Genomic DNA, 27,115 nt, shown 5'->3' on the forward strand with positions numbered 1-27,115 from the left:
TATTTTGGACAAACGGTTGTCCAATCTCTACTTAGAAACTTCCAGTGAAAGAGCACCGGAAGCAATTAAAGCAATTAATTCCATTGATTGGACAGAACAATTAACAATAGGTTGCTTCTCTTCTTGATTGCTTATTGTCCTGGCTTCAGATGCTTTGGATAATAGGTTGACTCCATCAGCTTTGTGGAAGCCCTTCAAATATTGAGCACTGTTAACATATCACCCTTTAATTCCTTAAAACCAGTTTCTCACCTAGGTTCTTTTGGAGACAGGTTGACAAAGGAGATTATTAAGGTGCTCTTCCTGGAAAAAGAAATGGAAAAATAATATATGAGTTGAGTTTTGCTACCCATCCAACAAAACAGCTTCATGGAACAGCATTAATGACAGTTGTCCACAAGGCTAGCAATCTGCTATTTATCTCATAATCAAGAGATAAAGAATATCTTATTTTAAGACAGAGGAGTGGGGGAAGAATTCTCCTATGGCTTTTTTTTTCTCTTGCAATCTTTGGCAGTTGGTACCTTATTTGAAGCTTGGAAACTCTTGGACAATTTGCAGCTGCTTTGCTGAAGGCCAGGACGGTTCCTGCAGACATCTTGTTATCGCTTAAACTGTTTAAAATATAATAAACTTGCTGTTGCAAATCCATGGCAATTACTTGCTAAGCAGAAAACATCATCGAATGTTTCAGAGAATAAAATAAGTTGTTTTGTGACCATCCCAGTTTTTTTCTATTTTATTAATTAGACTTTTATCTCAAATACGAAATATTGTTTTGTATGGCGTCAAGCCACAATTTGCTGAACTATGTTTCAAGATTGTGTGTTCATACATTTCATTAAACCAGGGTGTGATAGTTGTTTTATTTTAGCTGACAGATAGTCCCTGTCTTTTTATAAGCCATTGTTTATGTTTAGAAGATCTCCTGCCTTGAGTAGGGGGTTGGACTAGAAGACCTCCAAGATCCCTTCCATCTCTATGATTCTATGTTCTCTAAGCTATCTATGGTACTCAGCTAAACACAGTTACCATAATATTTATTTATTTATTTATTTATTTATTTATTTGTGTGTCTTGTATGCCGCCCACTCCCGGAGGACTCCGGGCGGCTCACAAAAGACAAGGGAAAGGGGGAAAACGAGACAAAAACAAGATATTAAAAACAAAACCAACATTCACAATTTCCGTGGAGGTAAATGCTTCTCAGCCCCACCCCCCAGCCTGCTGGAACAGCCAGGACTTGATGGCTTTGCGGAAGGCCGGGAGGGTAGTAAGGGTCCGGATCTCAACAGGGAGCTCGTTCCAGAGGACCGGAGCTGCAACAGAGAAGGCTCTCCCCCGGGGAGTCGCCAGCCGACATTGGCTGGCAGATGGAATCCAGAGGAGACCTAACCTGTGCGATCTAATTGGTCTGAGAGAGGTAATCGGCAGGAGGCGGTCTCTCAGGTACCCAGGTCCGATGCCATGTAGGGCTTTATAGGTAGCGACCAGCACCTTGAAGCGGATTCGGAGACTAATAGGTAGCCAGTGCAGCTCGCGGAGGATAGGTGTAACGTGGGTGTACCTTGGTGCACCCACAATCGCTCGCGCGGCTGCATTCTGGACTAATTGGAGTCTTCGAACACTCTTCAAGGGCAGCCCCATGTAGAGCGCATTACAATAATCCAGTCTTGAGGTCACAAGGGCATGAGTGACTGTCTGAAAGGCCTCCCGATCCAGGTAGGGTTGCAATTGGTGCACCAGGCGGACCTGAGCAAAGGTCCCCCTGGTCACAGCCGACAGATGGTGTTCTAAAGTCAGCTGTGGGTCCAGGAGGACTCCCAAATTGCGAACCCTCTCTGAGGGGCGTATAATTTCACCCCCCAGCCTGAGAGATGGAACAGTTAGCCAATCTTTGGGAGGGAACATCAGAAGCCACTCGGTCTTGTCTGGATTGAGTGCCAACTTGTTTGCGCCCATCCAGACTCTAACAGCCTCCAGGCACTGGCACATCACTTCTACTGCTTCGCTGAGTTGGCACGGGGCAGACAGATATCGTCTGCATATTGGTGATACTTAATCCCGTGCCAGCGTATGATCTCACCCAGCGGCTTCATGTAGATGTTAAATAGGAGGGGGGACAGGACCGAACCCTGCGGCACCCCATACTTGAGGGGCCTTGGGGTCGATCTCTGCCCTCCGACCAACACTGACTGCAACCTGTCCGAGAGGTAGGAGGAGAACCACTGCAAAACGGTGCCTCCCACCCCCACCTCTTATGAAACCTAAGCATAGAAACCTAACTGTAAATGGCACATGAAATTAAGATGTGAATAAACTGTAGTAGGTGCAATTCACTCTGTAAAACACTGCACAGATATTCCAGAGGTTCATTACGGTGCAGTTGGACGAAGATCAAGGGAGAACAAATACAGCCTTTCCTTCTCAATTCAACATACCTCACAGCATAGTTGTGGGGAAAAATAGGAAGAGTGACAACCAGGTACTGCCTTGAACTCCTCTACAAAGGTGGGATATAAATTTAATAAGTAAAATATGGGGGAGTATTTATTTTGTGTGTACTGTATATATATATTGATAAAGCTGATTGTCACAAGGCAAATTTATGACTTGAAAGGTAGTGATTTCTCAGAAGGGTAGGTCAAACACGAGACATGAGCTGCTATATTAATAGACTAGCTGGATACCCGTGCTTCGCGATGAAACTACGTGATTGGGCAATGCAGGAGAAATCCGGCTAACTCCGGTTCAATCCTTTGGTTCAGTGATGGTTGGTGATTGAAACACATAAGAAAATATTGCTCCCACCACCTAGAGTCCGGAAGCAGTTCCATAGGTGGAAGGGTAGACATTATGGTGTGGTACCAACGTTTAGTATTGTAAGGGGCCTCAGCCTGCTCCTGAGTGAAAGAGTGGAACATCTGCCAGTTTGAACTGAGGTAATGGAATGTGAGGCAACTGGCAGTTGGCACAGAGTTTTTTTCAGGTGGGGAGTGGGAGTAGACATATAACTCCTTAGCATCAACACGTTAATATAATACTGTATAAGAAATACTAATGATCTGATGGTCATTTCCAAAAACCCTTACTTAGCCAGCATCTAGAAGCCAAGAGGAACATATGGGCCAAATATAAAAGTTTGTAGGCTTTACGGTTCTGGAGATTTCGTGATGATTGAGTGGTATTTGCTTACATATGCTCTGCCAGCAGCTGGCCCACAACCATAGAGTGTATGCCCAGAGCGGCCACTGCCGGAAGACTCTGTGTGGAAGCCACCGAAAAAGCCATAATGGGATGGCAGGGCAGCAGAGGTGCCCTGACTCTGCAGGGAGAGCTGGGCCATGCATCATGAGACTGAGAGGCGCATGAGCGAGAGCGGAATAGCCGCTCGTGCAACTCCCCCTCTCAAGCCATGCAGAGTGCCATTCACTGGTATTTCGAAGGTGCCAAGCCGTGGGAGCTGGGCGGCGGCGAACAGGCGCTCACACGGCTTGGCGATACCACTAGGTCAGTGAATGGCGCTGTGCCTGGCTGGAAAGGGGGTTTGCCGGGTGGCTGCTTGTGAGCGTGGTCACTTCACAGCTGTTGTGTTGCGCTGCTGCGACAACGCAACACAGCCATTCGCTCTTGAGGCTGTGCCTGGCCCTTTGGAAGCCCGCTCACAAGAGAGCAGTCACCTGGCAACCCCCCTCTTCAGCTGGGCACAGCACTGCTCATCAACCTAGCGGTATCCCAAAGGCGCCAAGCAACGTGATCACCTTTGTCTCCCCCCCCCCCGATTCCCACGGCTTGGCACCTTCAGGATACCGGTAGGTTGGTGAGTGGCGCTCTGCCTGGCCGGAGGTGGGGGGTTCTCCAGAGGGCTTATTTGCAGGGGAGGGCTTATATTTTTGCCCACCAGAAAAATGTGGCATGGCCTTATTATCAGAACATGTCACATTTTCGGGGGAACATGGTACACACACACACACACATATTTGTGTGTGTATGTATGTGTATGTATGTGTGTGTGTATATATATATATATGTATGTATATTTGTGCTGATAAAGAATAATGCAACAGTAAAAATAGTGGGCTTTCTGTACATACATACATACATACATATATATTTTCTGAGGTTTTCGCGGGTGTCAGTATGTAGGTCTCTAGTTATTCGGGTTTTCTCCCGCGTAAAATTGGAGATGTCTTGGCGACGTTTTGACGAAGTCTCATTCGTCATCTTCAGGCTACTTCAGGCTTGGTGCTTCCAGGAGCAATGTGAGATCTTGGCTGTTTCTTCCTTTTAACTGCCAGTGGGGGTTTGAACTGATTGGGTAGGAGCTTGGCTGTGTCCTGATTGGGTGGAGGTGTGTTCTGATTGTTTGGGGGTTTGTGTATATATATATATTAGATTTTTTTATAAATCTTATATAATTATTTTATCTATAAAAAAAAATATCTAATAGATACCTTTCACCCTGGCTTCGCTGATAACAGATAAGAGCCTGTGGCCTAATGGCTAAGATATCTGCCTAGTATGTAATATAGCCCAGGTTCAAATCCCAGTAAGGGTATGGCTAGCTGATGAGAGCTAAATAGCTTGAAATAGATCTATACTAGTCTCCCTTTATCAGCACAAATACTACATATACATATACATATACATATACATATACATATACATATACATATACATATACATATACATATACATATACATATACATATACATATACATATACATATACATATACATATACATATACATATACATATACATATATATATATATATATATATATATATATATATATATATATGTTTTTTTATTTGTGCTGATAAATAAATAAAGGGAGACTAGTATAGATCTATTTCAAGCTATTTAGCTCTCATCAGCTAGCCATACCCTTACTGGGATTCGAACCTGTGCTGTATTGCATCTTAGGCAAACGTCTTAGCCATCAAGCCACAGGTCTCCTCCTTATCAAAATATATATATATATATATATATATATATATATATATATATATATATATATATATATATATATATATATATATATATATATATTTCAGAAGAGGATATAGATATAAAATGTATTCTGTCAGAGACATGACAGTTATTTGAAGCTACTTTTGAGGCCTGGCTGGCTGGGGAATTCTGGGAGTTGACGTTCACACCTCTTAAAGTAGCCAAGGTTGAGAAACATTGCTTTATATTGTACTTACTCCATTGTCTTTAAGTTTCCCATGGCGGGAAATATTTCTGCCAACTTGATCATGTCCTGCTCCTTCAACCTATTGTCCTGCAAACTGAAATAAAGCAACTGATTAAAATATTAAGATCTCTGATTCAGGGTCAGCAATGCCACTGTTTCATAGGTTTCCCTAAATGACAAGGTTTAAATTACTTTATTATTTCCAGCTGGTGACAGTTTGGCAAAACTTGAACGAGATCTTCAAATCCTGGCCTTTTAAGATTTCCACCAGTTAACCTGAAAACAAAAAGTGACATTGTTGTAATGGAGTCTAAATCCCACTTTCCCATAGAATGTACAAAAAAATTGATTCTGTAATTTTGATGGACTATAATACCATACTGCATATTAAGTCATGGCTTGTTTTAATCATTGTTTTTGGAATTAGCTGCAGGACTCAAATGTGCACGTCACATATTATAACTGTGCCTTTTCTCTGCTGAGAACTAGGAGAAGGACGAATTCATAAGCTGAAATTGATATTATGCTTTCATCAGAATAGAGCTGAAAGGGATCTTGGAGGTCTTCTAGTCAAGCCCCCTGCTCAAGCAGGAGATCCTGTACCACGGGTGTCAAACTTGCTGTGTCACATTGCCATCATGTGACATTTCATGATGTTTTCCCATTCATGGAGCTGAGGTGGGCATGGCCTGTGCATGTTGTTGTGCATGCTGCAAACCAGTTTGACACCCTTCTCCTATACCATTATATACTAGTATGATATATTAGTGGATAGATAGACAGATAGAACTATAATAAGGTAAAAGTAAAGTTTCCCCTTGCACATATGTGCTAGTCATTCCCAACTCTAGGAGGCGATGCTCATCTCTGTTTCAAAGTCGAAGAGCCAGCACTGTCCATGGTCATGTGGCCAGCATGACTAAATGCCCAAGGCGCATGGAATGCTGTTCCCTTCCCACCAAAGGTGGTTCCTATTTTTCTACTTGCATTTTTATGTGTTTTCGAACTGCTAGGTTGATTGAATTGGACCTTGCTGCGTCTTATACTCCGGTGCGACTCATACTCCGAAAAATACGGTATTTATGATAGTTACAGCATCCCAGAAGCATGTGACCACCATTTGCAGCCTTCCCAGGTGCCTACTTCACAAGCAAAGTCAAGGGGGGAAACTAAATTGGCTTAACAACCACAAGATTCACTTAATGACTGCTGTGATTCATTAAACAGCCATGACAAAAAGGTTGTAAAATCAGGCACGGTTCATTTAACAAGTGCATTGTTTAGCAACAAAAGTTCCAGTAGCAATTTTGGTCATAATGCGAGGACTATCAGTTTTAGGCCACTGTAGGAGCTGTCTATGGTTCTGAATAAGAAGAAGCAACAACGGGAGTCTCTTCGTGCCTCTGTTCCACAATACTTACTGAAATGTTGTCAGGAGTTTGATCTTAGGCAAGGTTTTGGAAAGGGCTCCTGCAAACTCACTTCCATATTGCCTGTTTTTGAAGCTATAAACGAACAAACAAACAAACAAAAAGCAGAAGGACGATATGATTAAGAAGCCACCGGTCTTATTTACAGAATCATAGAATTATGGGGTTAGAAGGACTCTTGGAGATCTTCTAATCCCTGCCCAAGGCAGGAGTCCTCATACCAGGGCTCCTCACACTTGACAACTTTGAGACTTATGGATTTCAACTCCCAGAATTCCCCAGCCATCATGGCTTGCTGAGCAAGTCTGAGAGTTGAAGTCCATGCATCTTAAAGTTGCTAAGGGAGAGAAACAGTGCTTAAGAGCAAAGTCCAGCTCCTTCCATCTGCCAGAATCTCGTCCTTTGCATGCTGATAGATGTCTAACATGTTCGTTTCTTAATTATTTTTAAATATTCCCCCAAGCTACTGTGAAAACTAGTAGAGGCCCCAACAACAGAAGCAATATATTTGCTTTTAAACAAACACAAACCAGAAACTGGCAAATGGTAGTTATGGAACCTAAGCCATATGTATGTACGGTATATGTGTGTGTATGTATGTATGTATGTATGTATGTATGTATGTATGTATGTATGTATTTATTTATTTATTTATTTATTTATTTATTTATTAGCCAATCATTTTATTACAGGATAATTCTGGACGGCTGCCCTCACAAATGTAACTCATGATACAAAATTGAATTAAAATGAAAAAAATTTTTTTTCAGAATTGACTAACATCTCGTAATGTTTTGTGCTCTTGTTCAGAAACCCCACGTTTCATGGAAATACAGCATTTTCACATAGGATCTTGCAAGATCTCAAGATAAATATGCCCCAAGCTCCCCCAAATTTTGGAATCTTGCAAGATAATAAGAGGTCTTCTGTTATTCTGTGTGTAGCAAGAGCTGCTTCAAGAGGTTTACCTTATGACACTTGCAAATGAAAAGATTGCCAGAATCCTATTTCATGCACACACACAAATGTATAAATGATGGTCAAGTTGGCCTTTGTCTCTCACCTCAAGCTCTTTATAGTTTCACAACTGCCCCAGATGTCCAAGTAATCCAACTCCATGAAGCAGCCATCAAAATCCAAGCACACGCCATGAGAACTTCCATTGATTAGAAAGGCTAAAGTCACCATGTCGAAGGGCATCAACTTGAAGTTTCTGAATGTGAAACTTAACTTTGTTGCAATGTGGTGTGCTAAGCAAATGTCTTGTGTCTCGTACACACAATGGCTCAACTCTACTATCCTGGGTCCTGTTAAATTAGCAGCTGCGAGTTTCTGCAATATCTTCCTGATAATACTTTGCCGTTCCTGAATCCTGACCTCATTTTGCCCAGCTAAGGAACAAAGGAATTGTCTACATTCTCGAGATAAAAGGCCAGACAAGAAGACATCGTTGTTTTCTGTAAATGGCATCCTTGTCTCTTTCTTCAGTGTCCATTTTGTCCTCAGGAAGAAGTTCTCCTTCAACATCTTGCCATCTACTGTTGGGCTTGTCAACAGGAAGAGCGCTGCCAAGAATTCTTGCAAGCTAAAATGAGCAAAAGTGTAACCTGCTTGTGTAGAGTCCTTGCCCATTTTCATTTCAAGGGTCAAAAGGAGACCAAAGCGACAAGAAAAATCTTTCACATGTTCCGGGACCTCTCCAGCATCAAAAAACCCTTTCTTCTCTTCAAGACCCTTGAAGGCTAACTCACACAGATCTCCAAGGATTGTTTGATGTTGAGCCATGTCTACTTCATTCAAAGTCCTCCCACCCTGATGTTTGCAGAGGAAGGTCTGTAGCATTCTCAGGTAAAACTGGGTCCTGGTTTGAGGGAGCTGGACACTTTCTGAGTCTTCAAGGAACAAATGTTCCAGGCAGATGCAAATAATGTGACACAGCACAGGGATGTAACACATGCTCAAGAGTTTGCCATTTTCATTGAGAAGAGCAAGGGCTTGCTCTTTCTGAAAAGCTTGTTGGAAAAAACAGCTAACATATTCCGCAACTTTGTCACGGTTGAATCCCCAAATTTCTACTGACAGGACGGTACTTCTGACTAATAATGTAGGGAGTTGCTTTGGCCGACTGGTAATCAGCACTGTGCAACCTGGGAAGAGTTTTCCATGGCAAAGATTAGCCACCAGTTCAGAGACAGAACGAGATATGAGAAGATTTGAGTAGTGGTCGAAGGAAATGGGTGGGAGGTCAATGTTGTCCATGAACTCATCAAGACTGTCCAAAATGACCAAGGTCTGGTGGGCATTCTTCAGGAGAAATTGAAACACCATTTCTGGTTGCTCTGGTTGGAGGAAATAATCAAACAAGAGTTCTTGGAGAGTTAGTTTCCTCTTGATGAGGTTCAGCTGCTTGAACTCAAAGAAGAAGATCCATTTGAACTGGGGAAAGGCTTCCTCAGCCCACTGCTGACAGATTTTGTGAACTAACCATGATTTCCCCACTCCAGCCTTGCCCAAAAGTAGAACAACCTGGGTGATGCCCATCTGGGCACTTTTGAAAAGATCAGACAAGTTCATCATTGGGATGTCATGATCCTTGGATTCATAGGCGGCCATTGGTTCCTCTTTCATTTTCTCTTTTCCCACTTTCAACTTAGATGTTTTGCTTTGATGGATGACAAGGTTGACAAACTTTTGGCTGAAAGACGAGAACTGATCTTTTGTTTTTGCTGCTTCTGCAGAGTGGCTAATTCCATATTTTCTACGCATCGAGCGGAGGATGCATTGGCTGTAACTTTCAGGAGCATCTGGGAAAGACATATCAGATAATCATCCAATGGCAATGTTTATATGGGCAAAAAGGCCAAAACTGTCCCCTAATTCCAACGGATATTAACTTGAACATGTTGCAATGCATGTTCCACAACAGCCTTGGAGGGCTGATATGAAAAAATTCCATATAAGCTGCAACGTTCCAGAAACAAATGATTACTAAAATTTGAGAAAAGCAATTTAAAATGGAATTTGGTAAAATACAATTTAAAACGAAATTGGAATAAAACATGATTTAAAACGAAATTGGAATAAAACACGGTCGAAAATGAAATTGGAATAGAATACAATAATTTAAGAGATAGATAAAATATGATAAAATTATATTTCAGTGTTACTCCTATAATCTACCCCCAATCAGTCCCACATATGCAGATCTCAACCGAACCATTTTGTTTAAGTCCTGTGCTGTGTTAAACATTATTTTCCGGTTCTGGCCACACATAAAGTAAGTTGTTTTGATATGGGGATCCCAATGGGTCATTCATTTGGTATATAGACCAAGGTATCTGTCTCTCACTCCCTTATACAAGGGTATATAATGGTAAGAACGGTGGCAGGAACTGGGTATGTCTAGTTCATGGGTCGTCAACCTAGTCCCTACCGCCCACTAGTGGGCGTTTTGGGATTCCAGATGGGCAGTAGGGACTTTGGAGGTTAAAACCTCCTTTTGAGCGAGTGGGCAGGCGCAAGGGCACACATCAATAAACCAACATGCGCGTGCACGCAAACAAGCAAACACATGGGAAGAAGAAGGGGAGGAGTGGAAACTGGTAGCAGGGACAGGCAGATAAATTTTGTTATCTTATAAAATAAAGCAGAGCAGAGCAGTTGCAAAATAGGAGAAAGAAAAGTTATAGACAGGAGAGAATTGTTGTTGGCTAATAATAATAAGTGGGCTAACTAGTTCAGTCTTACTTTTGTACATTGCCCTAAGGAAGGTAAAAAAAGGAGATAAAAAGGAACAGATCAAAAAAATTAACAAAACAGGAAGAAAAATAGAGAAAAGGGGATAAAATAAGGACAGTAAGCAGTGTTTAGTCTGGCTCATAAATTAAGTTTTGTTATCTTATAAAATAAAAGAAAGAAATAAGTAAAGGAAGAAGAAGGAGAAATAAAAAAGGGAAAAAGAGACCCTTGATATAGTGAAATACTATAAGAAAGGTAAAGAAGAAGAAGGCAGGAAAAGGAATTTTGTTTTGATGATGACACTTAATAAAAATTGGCACCTAATACAGCATTGTTTTTGGTGTTTGTAATAAAAGGGAAAAGAGGAGGAAAAAAGCACTGTGTGGGGTGCAGATCAAAACGTAAGAGTAAAAGTAGTTGTTAAATTGTGAAACAAATTTAGAACCCATGTCTGAAAAAAAGAAATAAGCTCATGTTCCGCACTTGCGCAAACTGGTGGGCGGTAAGGAAATTTTTCCATCAAGAAAGATCCATTAGTGGGCGATAGGTGGAAAAAACTACCACTGGTCTAGTTGAATGAAAAGAAGGACTGGGGTGGGGGGGACATGATAGCAGTCTTCCAATATCTCAGGGGCTGCCCCAAAGAAGAGGGAGTCAAGCTATTCTCCAAGGGTAGAATGTAGAACAAGAAGCAATGGGTGGAAACTAATCAAGGAGAGAAGCAACTTAGAACTGAGGAGAAACTTCCTGACAGTTAGAACAATTAATCAGTGGAACTCCTTGCCTCCAGAAGTTCTGACTGCCCCAACACTGGAAGTTTTTCAGAAGATGTTGGATAGCCATCTGTCTGAAACGGTATAGGGTTTCCTGCTTAGGCAGGGGGTTGGATTAGAAGACCTCCAAGGTCCCTTCCAACTCTGCTATTGTATTGTATTGTAATGGCCACTAACTTGATTTTTTTTTTGACCTGCCTGGCCATACAGGTAACCCTCAACTTCCAACAGTTCATTTAGTGGCCATTCAAAGTCACAATGGCCCTGAAAAAATTGACTAATAACCAGTTTTTACATATCCATTTCAGCATCCCCATGGTCACGGGATCAAAATCCAGATACTTGGCAAACCGGTTCATATTTATGACCATTGCAATGTCCCAGAGTCATGTGATCACCTTTTGCGATCTTCTGAGAAGCAAAATCAATGGGGAAGCAAGATTCACTTAACAACCATATTACTATGTTAAGAGCTACAGTGATTCAACTGTGTTGCTAACAGCTGCTGCAGTGATTTGCTAAATAACTGTGGCAAGAATAATCATAAAATGAGGGGAAAATAACTGTTTCACTTAGCAACATACATTTTTGACTCAATTGCAGTCGTATCTTGAGTGCTCTCTATGTCAACATGAAATCTGATTTCTAAAATGTTAACGAATATAAGATTGCTGAAACTGCAAAAATGTCATCAATGAAGAGTTGCAGAATGCAATGGTTTATTTTATAATATGAGAATCGTGAAGCTTAATGCTTTATAGGGTATTGTTATTTATAAAACTGGAAAGAGAGGGGGGGGAATAAAAATATGATCTTATTTCTCCAATTAATGGGAAGCAACCTTTCGGGGGATCTTGTCCTTCAGATGCACTGCCTAAAATTATTAAGATCAAGAGGTTAATCAGGGCATCTTGTATCAAATCAGAGACCCATTAAGTGTTTTCAAAAAAGCAAAAGATGTGCTCATATAGCCAGATAAAACAATTCTCAAACAACAGGGACGCTCTTGAGGGCATTTGGGGGGGAAATGATGTCTATTTTTTGATCATTTCTACCTTTTCTAATGTGTTATGGGCTGTCGGCTTCTGGCCCCTCCAGCAGCCAAATCAGAGGAGGAGGAGGTGTGGGAGTTAGGCTCAGCATTAAGGCAACCTGGGAGCTCTGAGGGGGAAGAGGGAATGGAGGTGGGAGGGAGGGAGGGAGAGAGAGAGAGAGGAAGACAGACAGACAGACAGAGAGGAGGAGGAGGTACAGTTGGGTCCAGTGCCTGATGCGTGGATGCACAGAAGGCAGAGGAGAGGAGAACAGTGGAAATCTATGGGCCGGTCCTTGGGACGGAAGAGCCACCGCTACTGGTGAAGTCCCACCTGAGCTCTGGGGATAAAAGGCAGGGGACAAAGATTAATAGATGTGGCAGACAACTATTCATCTTCCAGCTGGGAGGACCTATTAGCCTGCGGTGAGAGAGAAACGTTTTACCGGGGCTGCTAGTGCTCCCAACAAAGGAATCTTTGAGTTCACTTCAGCGGGTTGGTCGTATTTGGGGAGCTGGGTCAGAAAATAAGGGTCAACTTGGAGCTGTTACATAGGCAATGCCATACAGGTAGTCCTTGACTTACAATTGGTCATTTAGTGACCATTCGACGATCCGGTCCTTCCACTTACAACCATTAGAGCATCCCCATCGTCATGTGATCCAAATTCAGGTGCTTGGCAACCAATGTGTACAAGTATTTACAACAGTTGCAGCATCCCAAGGTCATGTGATTACCATCTGTGACCTACCCCGATTGCATCCAACAAAGTCAACAGGGAAGCCAGCCTCACTGTTACTAACTTAATGACCGCAGTGATTCACTTAACAACTGTGGCAAGGAAGGTTACAACATAGGGCGAAGCCCACTTAACAACTGTCTTACTTAGCAACAGAAATGTTGGACTCCATTGTGGTTGTGAGGACTACCTGTATCTAACCCTAGAGCTACAGGACTTGGCGTGATTGAACCTTCCTTCACCTTCTTCAGAGATGCTTAGCAGGGTTATCTCCAACTCGAAGGGAGGACTGCATTCCATACAGACGCTCTGGATGAAGGTTCTGAAGACCTCAGGATTGGCGTCCACATCTCTTAAGACCATATCCAGGACCAGTAAACGCTTCTTCTTGAGGTCAGGCTCCGTGTGAACCAATCTCAGTTCGCCTTGAGACAGAAGCCTCTCAGCTTTGTCCAGCACCCACTCAGAACGGTCGCTCAGGAAGTCTATCAGCTGGGGCCAAATACGTCTGATGATACTTTGGCGTTGTGCACCAACCATCTGAAAGACACAGCAACAGGAGAAGACTACAGAAAGTCCCCCCACCCCCCGATCTTCACTTTAGTGCTGAAAAATACAGCTCTGGGTTAACCTTTTCTAAGAAGCCTTTTCTGAGTCTGCAAAGGTAAGTAGAACAGTGAGGGGGAGAATAGCTGTGCTGCGTGATTTCGATTGGCTAGAAAGCAGGATTTCCTGCTTTCTAGCTAATATAAATCATGCAGCAAGGCTGATTGTTGGAACTATCTTTTTACTTTTTTTAGCATTTTTTTTTTACTATCGGTTCAAGTGAATCAGTACTAAAAAAATGCTTTGAAAAGTTTTTTAAAAAGTTCCAATAATCAGCTGTGCGACAATCAGCTCTGCCGTGTGATTTCTAGCAAATATTAATCATGTGGCACAGCTGATTGTCACACAGAGCATTCCGTTCTAGAAGCCCAAGGTCATCATTTGTCTCTGCACCTCTGCACCTGACCGGAACTGGATGGGTGGAAATGCCAGCAGGGCAGAGGAAGATTGGACCATGTGATGGATTTGTGGGTGTGGGGACAAGATCATGAATTTTCAACTGGGTGGAAACCCAGGAAGATTTTACCAACATGTCTCTCTTATTAAATTGGAACTTTGAGGAAAGCTCTGCCTTGGACTCTGATTTAATTCTGGATGATATTTGGAATGCTGACACCACCTGGGAAAGCCAAGGGAAATTATCAAAGCCATTAAAAAGTGAAAGTTAGAATATTTTGGACATGGGATGTGATACCCGGAAAAATACGGCCTCCTCCACTTAATCCTCCAGGGAAAGATTGAAGGCAAAGGAGCTCCAGGCAGAAGAAGAACTTCATGGCTTCTAAGGGACAGGTTTGGACAAAACTCAGCAGCACTTTTTCGTGGGGCTGTTGATTAAAATAGGATCGCCAACATCATTGCCAATGTCCGATGATGGATTTGGCACAAGAAGAAGAAGAACCCAACATGTATTTATGACGGTTGAAGTGTCCCAAGTGTCATGTGATCCCCATTTGCTACCTTACCACCTGACTTCCAACAAGCAAAGTCAAGGAAAGAAGATAGATTTGCTTCATGATTTACATGAGTCTCTTAACAATGGCAAGTCATTTGCAGAACAACCATGGCAAAGAGGTTGTAAAATTGGACGCTTACTTACTTACAACCACCTTGCTTAGCCCCTGAATATCTTGACCCAATTGTGCTTGTAAGTTACCAACTGCAACTGTATAGAGCTGAGGTGGCGCAGTGGTTAGAGTTCAGTACTGCAGGCTACTTCAGCTGACTGCTAGCTGCAGTTGGGCAGTTCAAAACTCACCAGAGTCAAGGTTGACTCAGCCTTCCGTCCTTCCGAGGTGGGTAAAATGAGGAGCCAGGTTGTTGGGGGACAATGGGCTGATTCTATAAACTGCTTAGAGAGGGCTGGAAAGCACTGTGAAGCGGTATATAAGTCTAAGTGCTATTGCTATTGCCCTTCCTTCCTTCCTTCCCTCCCTCCCTCCTTCTGTGCAATGATTAGAATGCAGTATTGCAGGCTCACTCTACCCACTGCCAAAAGTTTGAATCTCAGCAGGCTCAAGGTCGACTCAGCTTTCCGTCCTTCCAAGGTGGGTAAAATGAGGACCCAGATTGTTGGGGGCAAATAGGCTGACTCTGTAAACTGTTTAGAGGCGGCTGCAAAGCAGTATATAAGTCTAAGTGCTATTGCTATTCCCCTTCCTTCCTTTTATCCATCCATCCATCCACAGTAGCTAGAAGGCAGTGTTGTAGGCTAACTCTGCCTACTACCAGGAGTTCGATCCTGACCGGATCAAGGTTGACTCAGCCTTCCGTCCTTCCGAGGTGGGTAAAATGAGGACTCAGATAGTTGGGGGCAAATAGGCTGACTCTGTAAACCCCTTAGAGAGGTCTGCAAAAGCACTGCGATGCAGTATATAAGTTAAAGGGCTATTGCTATCCATCTGATACTTTTCACAGACCCATCTCCCAGCCAGCTGTCCCTTCCTACCGTCATTCTGCAAATTATTCTGTCTTCAGCAGTGTTGTCACTGCACCCTCCAGAAATGTCAAGGGATGGGCTTCATATTTTCTGTACATTGTGGTGGGGAGCTCCCAGCCCCCTTTGGTTACTTCCAGAAGGTCATTTTGTTGAAGGCCATCTCCTGCAAGATCAAAGGAAGGACTTTTCAATCCCACGGTTCCAGCAACTTGGTCCTTTCAAATTGCAGTGCAAAACTGCCTACCCCGAGACTGATGCTCTCCAGAAGTTGAGGTGAGGCACCTCTGGGCTGGTGAGGGAATGTGAGCAGCTGCGTTCCCACTGTCTCTGCAGAGCACCCATTTGGAGAGGCTGACTTTGAACCAGGAGGGCGAATGGCAACCAAGAGGAACTCAACAATTACGTAAGATTAAAAATCACAGAGAAAAGGACATTAAGGGAGCGAAGAGGGTCATTTAAGGCAGCAAAATTCCCAGATCATGGAATGCATAATATGGAAGGGATGAGAGCCTGAGGACTTGCCCTATTAACTTGCTACAGGAGTTCATTTAGTGACCATTCAAAGTTACAACAGATTTTTTTTTTAAATATGTTAAAGACTTACACACATTGACAAAAACATACACAATACTTACAAACAACGTTGGAATCTCACATTCCTTCTTACAGCAGATAATCTCTCAGTGTATCTTTACAAATATTATTTCCCTCTCAATACATTCTAATTTTACATTTTAATGATGTAATTTTAAAGATCCTTTTGTTTCTTACTCTTTTACTTAACAGTCTCTGTTTGGTCATTCGTATCAGACAGTCGTCGTTATTCTTCTTCTAATATACGTATATCTTTTTCTACTTTTGTACATCCTACATTCTCTTCTATCATACAAATTGACTTTCCCAAATTCTTATTTCCTATTTCTATCATCTAACCACTTGTACTATTTTTCCCAAACTAAATAGTAGTCTGTTTCCTTGGTCAATTTATCCATCTCTGCACATTCTAAGATCTTCTGTTACAACAGAACTTTTAAAAAAGTGACTCATGATTCTTTTTCACACTTATGACCATTGAAGTATGGTCATAAGTGTGGCAGGATGACGTGATCAAAAATCAGACACTTGACAACTGATTCATATTTATGGCGGTCACACTGTCCTGGGATTCTATGATCAAGTTTTGCGACTTTCTGACAATGTCAATAGATTCACTTAACAACCATTTTACTAACTTAATTCCACCATGATTCACTTAACAATGGTGTCAAGAAAGGTCTTAAAATGGGGCAAAATTCACTTAACAACTAGCAATGGAAATGTTGGACTCCATTTGTGATTGTAAGTTGAGGAGCTACAGGACCTGGTGTGATTCAACCATCCTAGACCCAACTGTGTTTCTAGTTTAATGAGTGCAATGATTCGCTTAACAACAGGGGCAAATAATAGGTAGTAAAACGGGGCCAATCACTCATGTTTCACTTAACAACATAGTTTTTTGGACTCAATTGCAGTTGTAAGTCGAGGACTTCCTGTATTAGGGGCCATGAATTAGCTTCAACAGAGATACTCCATCTTACCAATAAAGGAGGATATTTGTAGTTCAGGATTGAAATGAGGCATCCTTGGTTCTCTCTGTGATTGGTGGTTTTCTTGCAGACATTTCATAACCAAACTAGGTAACATCTGTTACTCTGTGTGCTTTTGCTGAAATTGGCAGTCAGCCCTATCCTCTTTAAGATCTGCTCTCAAAAGGTGAGGGTGCTGACTGCAAAAGCTTCCTATGTAAGAAGTAACAAGATGTGGGTTTGAGGTTGAGTAATTTTGCAACTGTGTTTGTTACTGGAACAAGTAAAGTGGCATTTAGCCTAAGTTGCTGTCAAGAATGTTTTTTTTTTAAATATATTTTTATTCTTTTTAAACAAAACAACACACACAAAACAAAGCAAGAGAAATATCGGCATATCTTAAAGATCACTCAAATGAGAGATATAAATAAGACTGGAAAAAATGGATTGACTATATACAAAATAAATATGGGACCAAGAAATTCCAGTTAGCCTATGCTTAAGATCAGGAATGATTTAAACTGTTTAAAGTTAGCTTAGCAAGAAGAAGTTCTGGGAAGTGGGGGGGGGGAAGGAGGAAGGGGGTCGGGGGGGGGGAGGGTGGAGGGAGGGAGGGATATACATTAGGCTAGACACGATGTGTTAGATCTCAATGCAATGTGACTTCACAGGTATACTGTTTTTCTCTAATTTTTCTTTAAAAATAGGATAAGCCAAATACATTAACATATAGTGGAAATACACCGAGGAGAGGAGGAAAGAAGAAAGATGGGTAGAGAGGGATGGGAGAGAGGGTGGGGGGGAAGGCGAAAAGGAAGGAGGGGAGCTGATCTGGAGAGAGGAGTGGTAGAGGGCGAGGGGAAGTAGGGTAGAGGGGGATGATGGAGGGAAGATAGAAAGTTGGAGGGTGGTGGAAGAAAGAGGTGTATGGAAAATGGAAGAGGTATATTGGGCTTTTATTTTCTGGGGCATTGTCGACAAGAGGAATTGATGCAATTATTGTTTAATACTGTATGGTGTATACACGTGAGTGTATGAAAATGAAAATGAAAATAAAATACAAATTCCTTAAAAAAAAAAATTCTTGTTCGTTCTTATTGTTTGGAATGTTTTTGCTAATCTGGGATTTGATTCTGGTTTTCCCCCCTATTTTTAGACTTTGATATTTCACTTTCACAAAATAGCCATGCGTTTATTTGTACAATTATACCCATTTCAGTTTGTGTAAACTTTCAAGGCATTTAAGCTGATGCCAAATCTTCTCTATAATGCAGATAGTCCTTGATTTACAACAGCTCTCTTAGTGACTGATCAGTATTGTTTAATACTGTATGGTGTATACATGTGAGTGTATGAAAATGAAAATGAAATATACTAAAAACAAAAAAACAAAAAAAACAAAGCAAGAGAAGAAAAAAGAACAACTTTCCTCCATTTCATCAAGCATGTCATTTGGTTACAAGTTTTTGTGCATCAATTCTTAATCTTAGGATTAACATCACTGGTTTACGTTAAACATAACTAGGTATTTCGCTCTTATTGAGCATCATGTGTTCAAATTACCATTAATAGTCTTTCATTTGTAACAATCCTTATTTCCTTGAATTCATAATTATCTATCAAATAGCAATGAGTTTTTAAAGTATTATAATATCACCTATCTCTAAGGAGAAAAAGCGAAGATTAGAACAAAGAATTCCCATTAATTTATAATATATATTCATATTTTCAATTGACCATAATGTCACCAATCATCCAGCGTTCCAATAGTTTTCCATTATTAATTATTAATCCACATACTGGTTAAGCATTTCAATTCATATATATATATATATCAAGCGGTCAGGAATGTTTTGATGTTAGAAAGAGTGCACCATTGGAGTTCAACAGATACATTTTTTAAAACTCTAGGTCTTTATATATTTTTCTAATTTTGAAGCAGACAATATTTTAAAATATTTTTTTTATTACAGAAATAGCTAGTCCTGTTATGTGCATTTTTGGAAGATAATATGATGAATTGTGGGGCTGTATGTTGTATTGTATATCAATACTGCCATTATGTTGTATTGTATATCAATACTGCCATTTGATTATGATGCATATCTTTATATATTTATCTTTATATCTTTTTCTTTGGTTAAAAAGCCATGGGGGTGCAATGGTTAAAATGCAGACTACTTCTGCAGTTTGATTCTCACCACTCAAGGTTGAGTCAGCCTCCCGTCCTTCCGAGGTGGGTAAAAGGAGGACCCAGATTGTGGGGGGCAAATAGGCTGACTCTGCAAAATGCTCAGAGGGCTGTAAAACACTGTGACGTGCTATTGCAATTGCTAAACTAAAGCGAAAATGTGGATCCTTGACCTGGAACAGGGGCCAGCAAACTGCAGCTCTGGAGCCACATGTGGTTCTTTCATCCCTCTCCTGTGGCTCCCTGTTGCCAGTCGGCACCACAATTTTGAGAGGTGCTTCCAGTTTGGGGGAGGGGGAAGCAGGGTGCACCAAAAGGAGGCTCTATGACAAGGGGCAGGTTTTCTGGTCAGTTCCACAACTGATAGGGCTTTCGGTTAGGACAGGTAGAGGAAAAAGGAGGCCGCACTAGGAGACTCTATGGTGGGGAAACCAGACTTCCAGTCGGCTCCAGAATTGAACAGGGGGCTTCCGGTTAGGACCTTTGCGGCTCTTTGAGTATTTAAGTTTGCTGGCCTAGAATGAAGGAGAAATTTCCTGCCAGGGAGAAGAATTAATCAATCGAATAGATTGTCTCCAAGGGTTGTGGGCAGGGCTGGGTTGCTGCCGGCATGACTCTCGGTTCGATGCATGCAAAAAAATTTGCGCTCTGCACACATGCGTGCGCAAAACCTTAAAAAAAATGAAACGAAATTAATTTTTTGCAATAAAAATTGTTCTGCGCATGCGCAGAACTGAAAAACAAGATGGCACCACCGTAGGAGTACTGATTCGGGGGCATGGCAGGACTGGGTCACTACTGGTTCCAGTGACCAGCCGCAAAGTTGCTACCTATTCAGCCGAACCGGTCTAAACCAATAGGAACCCACCTCTGGTTGTGGGTCTCCATCACTGGAAGTTTTCAAGAAGAGATTGGACAGCCATTTGTCCAGGATGGTAAAAGACCATGGACTCCAACCTCTCTGGCAAGGGGGATGAGAGAGGATAGTTCCATGTGGGTGGTGGGTCAGTGTGCACATGCGTGCAGCTCCATTTGCTTGAGCAACAGGCATGCATATCTGCCATTCGCACAAGTGGAGCTACACTTGCTCAACACTTCTGCAGCCCAGTTCTGAACAGGCCATGGCCTGGGGGTTGGGGACCCTATGGTACACATATAGACTGGGTGAAACCAGGTTTAATAGCAGTGACTGTCAGAAGGATCTTGGAGTCTTAGTGAACAACCAGCTAAATATAAGTTAGCCGTGTGCAGCAGCAGCCAAAAAAGCAAATGCAATCCTAAATTGCATTAACAGAGGACACAATCAAGAACAAGGGAGGTACTAATACCATTCTATAAAGCCTTAGTAAGGCCACACCTAGAGTACTGCATCCGGTTTTGGTCACCACACTATAAAAAAGTTGAGACTCTAGAAAGAGTGCAGAGAAGAGCAACCAGGATGATGAGGGGACTGGAGGCTCAAGCATATGAAGAACAGTTGCAGGAACTGGGCATGGCTGGTCTAGGCAAGAGAAGGACCAGGGGAGACAGGAAAGCAGCATTCCAATATTTGAGGGACTGCCACAAAGAGGAAGGGGGTTCAAGCTACTTTCCAAAGCACCCGAAGGCCAGACAAGGAATAATGAATAGAAACTGACCAAGGAGAGATTCAACCTGGAAATAAGGAGGAATTTTCTGACAGTGAGAACAATCAACCCATGGAACAGAAGTTGCCTTCAGAAGTTGTGGGAGCTTCATCCCTGGAAGCTTTCAAGAAGAGACTAGACTGCCATCTGTCAGAAATGGTGTAGGTAGGGTCTCCTGCTTGGGCAGGGGGTTGGACTAGATGACCTCCAAGCTCCCTTCCAATTCTTAATGTGTTAAATCTGGTATAAGGACTGCTGCCTTGGGCAGAGAGTTGGACTAGAAGACCTCCAAGGTGCCTCTTTGATTCTAAGAGTTAATCACAACTGGACAACATGAATTCGCATTGCACATATCCAGTGCAGATGCATAGATTTCAAACAGCAAAGATGCCTGGAAGACATTAGAGATTCTAATGTGTTCTGGATCCCTTTTTTTAAATGGTTGTGTCTGTAATATTTGAGAGCAAAGGTCTCAAAATGAAAGCTCCCGGTTTGGAATTCCCCAGCCTCAAGGCTGGGAGGGAAATGGAAACCTTGCCCAAACCTGGCTTTTTAGACTCATGCTACTGAGTGGTGCCACCAAGCTTTGTAATTTTAGGTATTTTCCACACAACAACTGCTTTCTATTTGCTAGTGCAAGATCCATTATAAAAATTATTGAAAAAAAGAAAGAAAGATAGAAACCAACATCTGGGCTCTGCAAGCTTTGCTTTGTTAATTCATGCATACAAGGGAGGGTCTTCAGCAGCAAAACCTCTAGGGTGGTTTTGAGCCACTTCCACCAGGGGTGGGTGGGTTCTAGCCAGCGTTACTGCCGGTTCGCTAGTCCGCACGCTTTGCGTGCATACGCAGTTCAATAGAAATAGTTCTGCGCAGGCGCAGAAGTCCAAAACAAGATGGCCGCAGTGACTGCGGCGACTGGGGAACTGGTTACAAGGCGTGGCCAGCCTGGGTCGCTGCCGGTTCTGAGACCCAAGCTGGCATACCACCACTGGGCCGAACCGGTAGGAACCCACCTCTGCTTTCCACCCACTCCTGCCTCACAGGGTTGTCGTTGTGGTATGGAAAATGGGGAGGAGGGAACACTTGAAACACTGCCTCCTTCAGGGGTGGGCTTCAAAATTTTTAGCAAGGGGTTCTCTGCATGGTTGCTGGGTGGGCGTGGCCATGGTGGGCATGGCCTAGTCAGCCTCCTGTACCACAGCAGGTGTTTGTGTGTGTGTTTTCGGCCTCCCCTGACTCCAGAGGTTTCCTCGAGCCTCCGGGAGGGCGAAAACGGCCTCTCTAGGCCCGTTTTGGAACTTCTGGTAGACCAGTTTTTCACCTTTCCCGAGCCTTCGCGGGGGACCTGCAGTTACCTGCATCCACTACGGGCTGTGTGGGGACTCCTGGGAGGGAAGGGGCAAGGTGGGCAGGGCCAGCCAGGAGTGGGATTCAGGGGTTCTCCGAACTGCACAGAGTCTTAGCTAGAGTTTCTCCCGAACCCCTGCAAACCCCCAGCAGCCCACCCCTGGTTCTTTCGGGAACAAAATGTGAAATATCATCAAACAAGCCAATGGAACATTCTCTCCATCCCATTTCATATCCTTTTCATAGCTTCTGTAGCCACCCCTGGCCTCCATTTATTCAACCAATTTCCTCAGCTATTTTACTTACGTCAACTTGCTTAATTTAAGAAATTTAAGAATGATAGAGTAATTTCTTCAGAAGTCAGTTACAGTGCTGAATACATTGTACAAACCCTCTCAAATGGGTTGGTTCAGTAACTGTTTGGTTATTGATTGATTTCTAGCCTGCCCTTATTGTTTTGACAAATAACCCAAGGTTATTTGGCAAAATATCCAACACACCTTCCTACTCCTATTTTTTTTCCCCAAAAGAACAACAGGTGGGCAGGGCTGGGCCAAAGTTACCCAGCTGGCTTTAACCCAAATGTTTTAAAAAAACATTTTTGGAAGGGTGGGGAAGAGAAGGGAAAGAGGAAGGAAAGGGAAGGGGGATAGAAAGAGAGAGAGAGAATAAAAGAGAGAGAGAGAGAGAGGGAAAGGAGACTTGAGAAAGGAGAAAGGAGAAAAGAAAGGAGGGAAAGGAGAAAAAAGGGAAGGAAAGAGAATATCTGCAGATTACTCACACCCTGGACATAATTTGTTTCAACTCCTATCCTCAAAATGACACTATGGAGCACTGCACACCATGACAACTAGACACAAGAACAGTTTTTTCCCAAACGCCATCACTCTGCTAAACAAATAATTCCCTCACTACTGTCAAATTATTCACTAAGGCTGCAATTATTATTACTATGTCTTCTCATCGTTCCTATTACCAAAGACAAATTCCTTGGGTGTCCAACCACACCTGGACAATAAAGAATTCTATTCTATTCTATTCTTTTTTCAAATTATTTTTATTTTTATTTACAAACATACAAAACACACACACACACAAAACTTAGACGTACACTACATTTATACAATACAGTATGAACAGGAACTTCCTGTTCTTTCTAATAGCAATTACCAATTGGTACAATTCTTCTTATGTTATTTCCCCTTCTAATATATTTCCTTTGAGTTTCACCATTTTTAACCCTCTTATTTTACTCATCTAGCTGCTATTTTGGGTGATCACCTCTAGTAAATTTAAACTCTCTTGTGTGTGTGTGTGTGTGTGTGTGTGTGTGTGTGTGTATGTATATTCATTCTCCTTAACTACTATCTTTGGGTTTTATTGATTTCTTTCATTGATCCTAGTTTCTTTCCTCCATCCACCTATACCATTTATCCCATATCTGATAATATTCAGCTCTATTTTCCTCCCCCCCTCCATGTCCTTCCTGGTCCTCCCCCACAGTTTCTACGCTGATTTTCTTGGGATAATCGGATACCTGAAGAAGCCAAGGAGGACATGGCCAATTTAAAACAAGGACTCATGGGGGGAAAGTTACAGTATTTAACTTTCTTGACGTCTGCAACAAAAGTTACAGCAAAAAGCAACAGGCCTAATACACATATAAAAATTACCCTACTTTTTCCAGCACCAGAAGACCAGATTTTCAATTGCATTCCTTTTCTAAGAAAAGTGCTAGTGATCGTATAGAATCATCCACAACAACACTTTTTCAAACTTCGCCGGAGGAATTATGATAAATTATATGATCCTCAGACTGTGGTAATTTCTAGATTTGAAGGGCCTGTGTTAAAGTTGGTGCATAGAATCAGGAAATAAATGTCATAACATAATTCTAGGCTCTCGAATTTGTCAACCGACAATTTACAAGGTTACACAATACACGAGAGTTTAACTGACTGCAGTTGTAAAAACAGTCCAAAATGTTTTAAAAAATTAAAAAACCAAAATTACCTAAAAAGCAGAACAATATTTGAACTTTAAGGCTGTGTCTGCCCAACGGGAGGACACTTTCTATTTAGCCAGACACTCATTAATACTTCCCTTCATAATTTCGCTTTTTTTCTCCTTCCTTTTGCTTTGCATATCATTTGTTGTCAAACAATTCTACACCGCTTGCTGGCCCAGTAACCGTCCTCCTCCTCCTACCTGGATCTGGGCCCACAAGTAAGTCAGCCCGAGTAGTAAGCAAACTGGCTGGGACATCCGCAGGGAGAGATGTTGAAAGAGTCAAGATGGCCCCGACCTACCACTGCGGGATTAAAGTCTTGCTTTTGGGGGTGGCTGGCATGGCATGCCAAGAAGGGCAGAGCTTTGATGCCACAAATCGTGGCCCATTTTCACTTTCCTGCCTGACCCCAAGCTCTAATTTGCAGCAAACCACACTAGGTTCACGAAAGGATAGAATAGAATAGAATAACAGAGTTGGAAGAGACCCTTGGAGGTCTTCTAGTCCAACCCCCTGCTTAGGCAGGAAAGCCTACACAATAAATGGTTATTTATAATAACTGAAATACTGGATATTCCAAATTACACTGATGAAAGGTAGCTTTTCCAACAGGTGTCCCTTAGATCACCTCTTTGCAAGTGCAGCTTCTTTAAGGCCTCTTATGTCTCTCTCTCACACACACACACAAACAACAACAACAACGACAACCACATCAGACAGACAGACAGACAGACAGACAGTCTGGTTCTTTTATGAATCTCTGCCGGCTAGGATAGCGCAGGAACCTGCCAGGCAGCGCTCAGGCAAGAGCGCCCTCTGGCGTCCTCCCCCCGTGCAGCGCGCCCTGCCAGCCGAGAGCGCACAAGCGCCGCCGACCAGCCCACTCGCGCGAAAGGGACCCCGTGGGCGCTCTCCCCCGCCATCCCCCCAAGCTACCTTCGGTGCGGATTCAGCCCAGCACGGCTCCTCTCCGGCCGCCGCGAGCCGCTCGGCCCTCTGCAGCGGCGGGAAATGTGCACCCGGAGGCAGAGCCCCGGTGCGAAAGTGAAAGTTATAATTGGCATCGGCGCTGGGCTTTTAGAAAGCGGTCGGAGCCTTTCTGGGAAACCATGTGCTTTCCTCCGAATCAGCCCGAATCAACCAGGGCGCAGCGAGCAGGGCCACCTTGCAAGGGAAGGACGCTCTCCCAGGGGACTCTGGAGAGGAGAGAAGGAGACAAAGAGAGAGTGATTGATAGAGAGAGATGAGATACAGAGATAAAGATGATAGAGATGGAAGGAAGGAAGGAAGGAAGGAAGGAAGGAAGGATGGATGGATGATAGATAGATAGACAGACAGACAGACAGATAGATGGGGCAGGCAGACAGATCATGATAGACAGACTGATAGGCAGACAAGCAGACATCATGACAGATGATTGATTGATAGATGATAGGTAGGTAGATGATGGATAGATAGGTGATAGGTGATAGAAGATGATAGATAGATAGATAGATAGATAGATAGATAGATAGATAATGGATGGATTGATAGGTGTGTGTGTGCATGAGAGAGAGAGAGAGAGAGAGAGAGAAGTACAAAACAAAAACAAAAAGCACAAGTACAGTATAAGTGGTACCTTGCTCAATAGTAGTAACTGTGAGAGGGATCTTGGAGTCCTAGTGTGGACAACCATTTAAATATGAGCCAGCCATGGGCAGCAGCTGCCAAAAAAAGCCAACACAGTTCTAGGCTGCATTAATAGAGGGATACAATCAAGATCACGTGAAGGGTTAATACCACTTTATAATGCTTTGGTAAGGCCACACTTGGAATCCTGCATTCAGTTTTGGTTGCCACGATGTAGAAAAGATGTGGAGACTCTAGAAAGAGTGCAGAGAAGAGCAACAAAGAGGATTAGGGGACTGGAGACTAAAGCATATGAAGAACAGTTGCAGGAACTGGGTATATCTAGTTTAATGAAAAAAAGGACTAGGGGAGATATGATAGCAGTCTTCCAATATCTCAGGGGCTGCTACAAAGAAGAGGGAGTCAAGCTATTTTCGAAAGCACCTGAGGGCAGGACAAGAAACAATGAGTGGAAACTAATCAAGGAGAAAAGCTACTTAGAACTGAGGAGAAATTTCCTGACAGTAAGAACAATGAATCAGTGGAACAGCTTGCCTCCAGAAGTTGTGAATGCCCCAACACTGGAAGTCTTTAAGAAGATGTTGGATAGCCATCTGTCTGAAATGGTAAGGGTTTCCTGCCTAGGCAGGGGGTTGGACTAGAAGACCTCCAAGGTCCCTTCCAACTCTGCTATTGTATTGTATTGTATTAAATATGGTGAACTGAAGATGAGTTTGCAAAAAATGAAACTGGTTTTTTTCTTACAACTTTTATCATCTCCATTTTCCCCCATGTGTGATGTTCCTCCTATTGAGTAATATTTCTAGCTATCTGTTCATGTTTCTTGGACTCAAAATGGCAATTTCTCTGACACCGTTTTTAGCTGAATCATACCATGCAAACTTTTTGGAATACACACCCCGGTGCTTTCTGGTTTTGTTTTTGAGATGTCAGCTATCAGCAAGGTGAGTCATTCCTTGCAAGAAATTCATAATTGTGCATTTTAGCTGCCTGTGTATCCACTCCCCTGCAAATTGGAAATGTATTTATTTATTTCATATACTTAGGTAGCCACCCGTCTTATACCGAGCTCTGTGGATTGTGAGTAATGAAGAAAGACACAGAAGGATGATCGTGCATGCAATCTTACAAAATTACAGAATAGGATTGGAAAGGAACTTGGAGATCCTCTAGCCCAGTGTTTCTCAACCTTGGCAACTTGAAGTCCGGACATCTTCAAGTTGCCAAGGTTGAGAAACACTGCTCTAGCTCAACCCTCTGCTCAAGACAGAAGAGCTTATACCAG

General features: G+C 42.6%; 1 protein-coding gene across 1 annotated transcript in view; it reads right to left on the reverse strand.

The window, feature by feature from the left end:
- Window positions 1–25,210, reverse strand: part of NLRC5 (NLR family CARD domain containing 5) — an 87,180-nt gene extending 61,970 nt beyond the window's left edge. The window contains exons 1-9 of the mRNA XM_032230239.1: window positions 25,138–25,210; window positions 15,472–15,625; window positions 13,160–13,457; window positions 7,697–9,437; window positions 6,625–6,708; window positions 5,396–5,479; window positions 5,214–5,297; window positions 525–614; window positions 253–303 (exon numbers count right to left, since the gene is read on the reverse strand). Coding sequence (XP_032086130.1) covers window positions 253–303; window positions 525–614; window positions 5,214–5,297; window positions 5,396–5,479; window positions 6,625–6,708; window positions 7,697–9,437; window positions 13,160–13,457; window positions 15,472–15,477 — 2,438 coding nt within the window. The 5' untranslated portion in view covers window positions 15,478–15,625; window positions 25,138–25,210. The remainder of the gene's footprint in view (window positions 1–252; window positions 304–524; window positions 615–5,213; window positions 5,298–5,395; window positions 5,480–6,624; window positions 6,709–7,696; window positions 9,438–13,159; window positions 13,458–15,471; window positions 15,626–25,137) is intronic.
- Between the last annotated feature and the right edge of the window lie 1,905 nt (window positions 25,211–27,115).

This window comes from Thamnophis elegans, chromosome 14, assembly GCF_009769535.1.
Source record: "Thamnophis elegans isolate rThaEle1 chromosome 14, rThaEle1.pri, whole genome shotgun sequence".
NCBI classification, from domain to species: domain Eukaryota; kingdom Metazoa; phylum Chordata; class Lepidosauria; order Squamata; family Colubridae; genus Thamnophis; species Thamnophis elegans.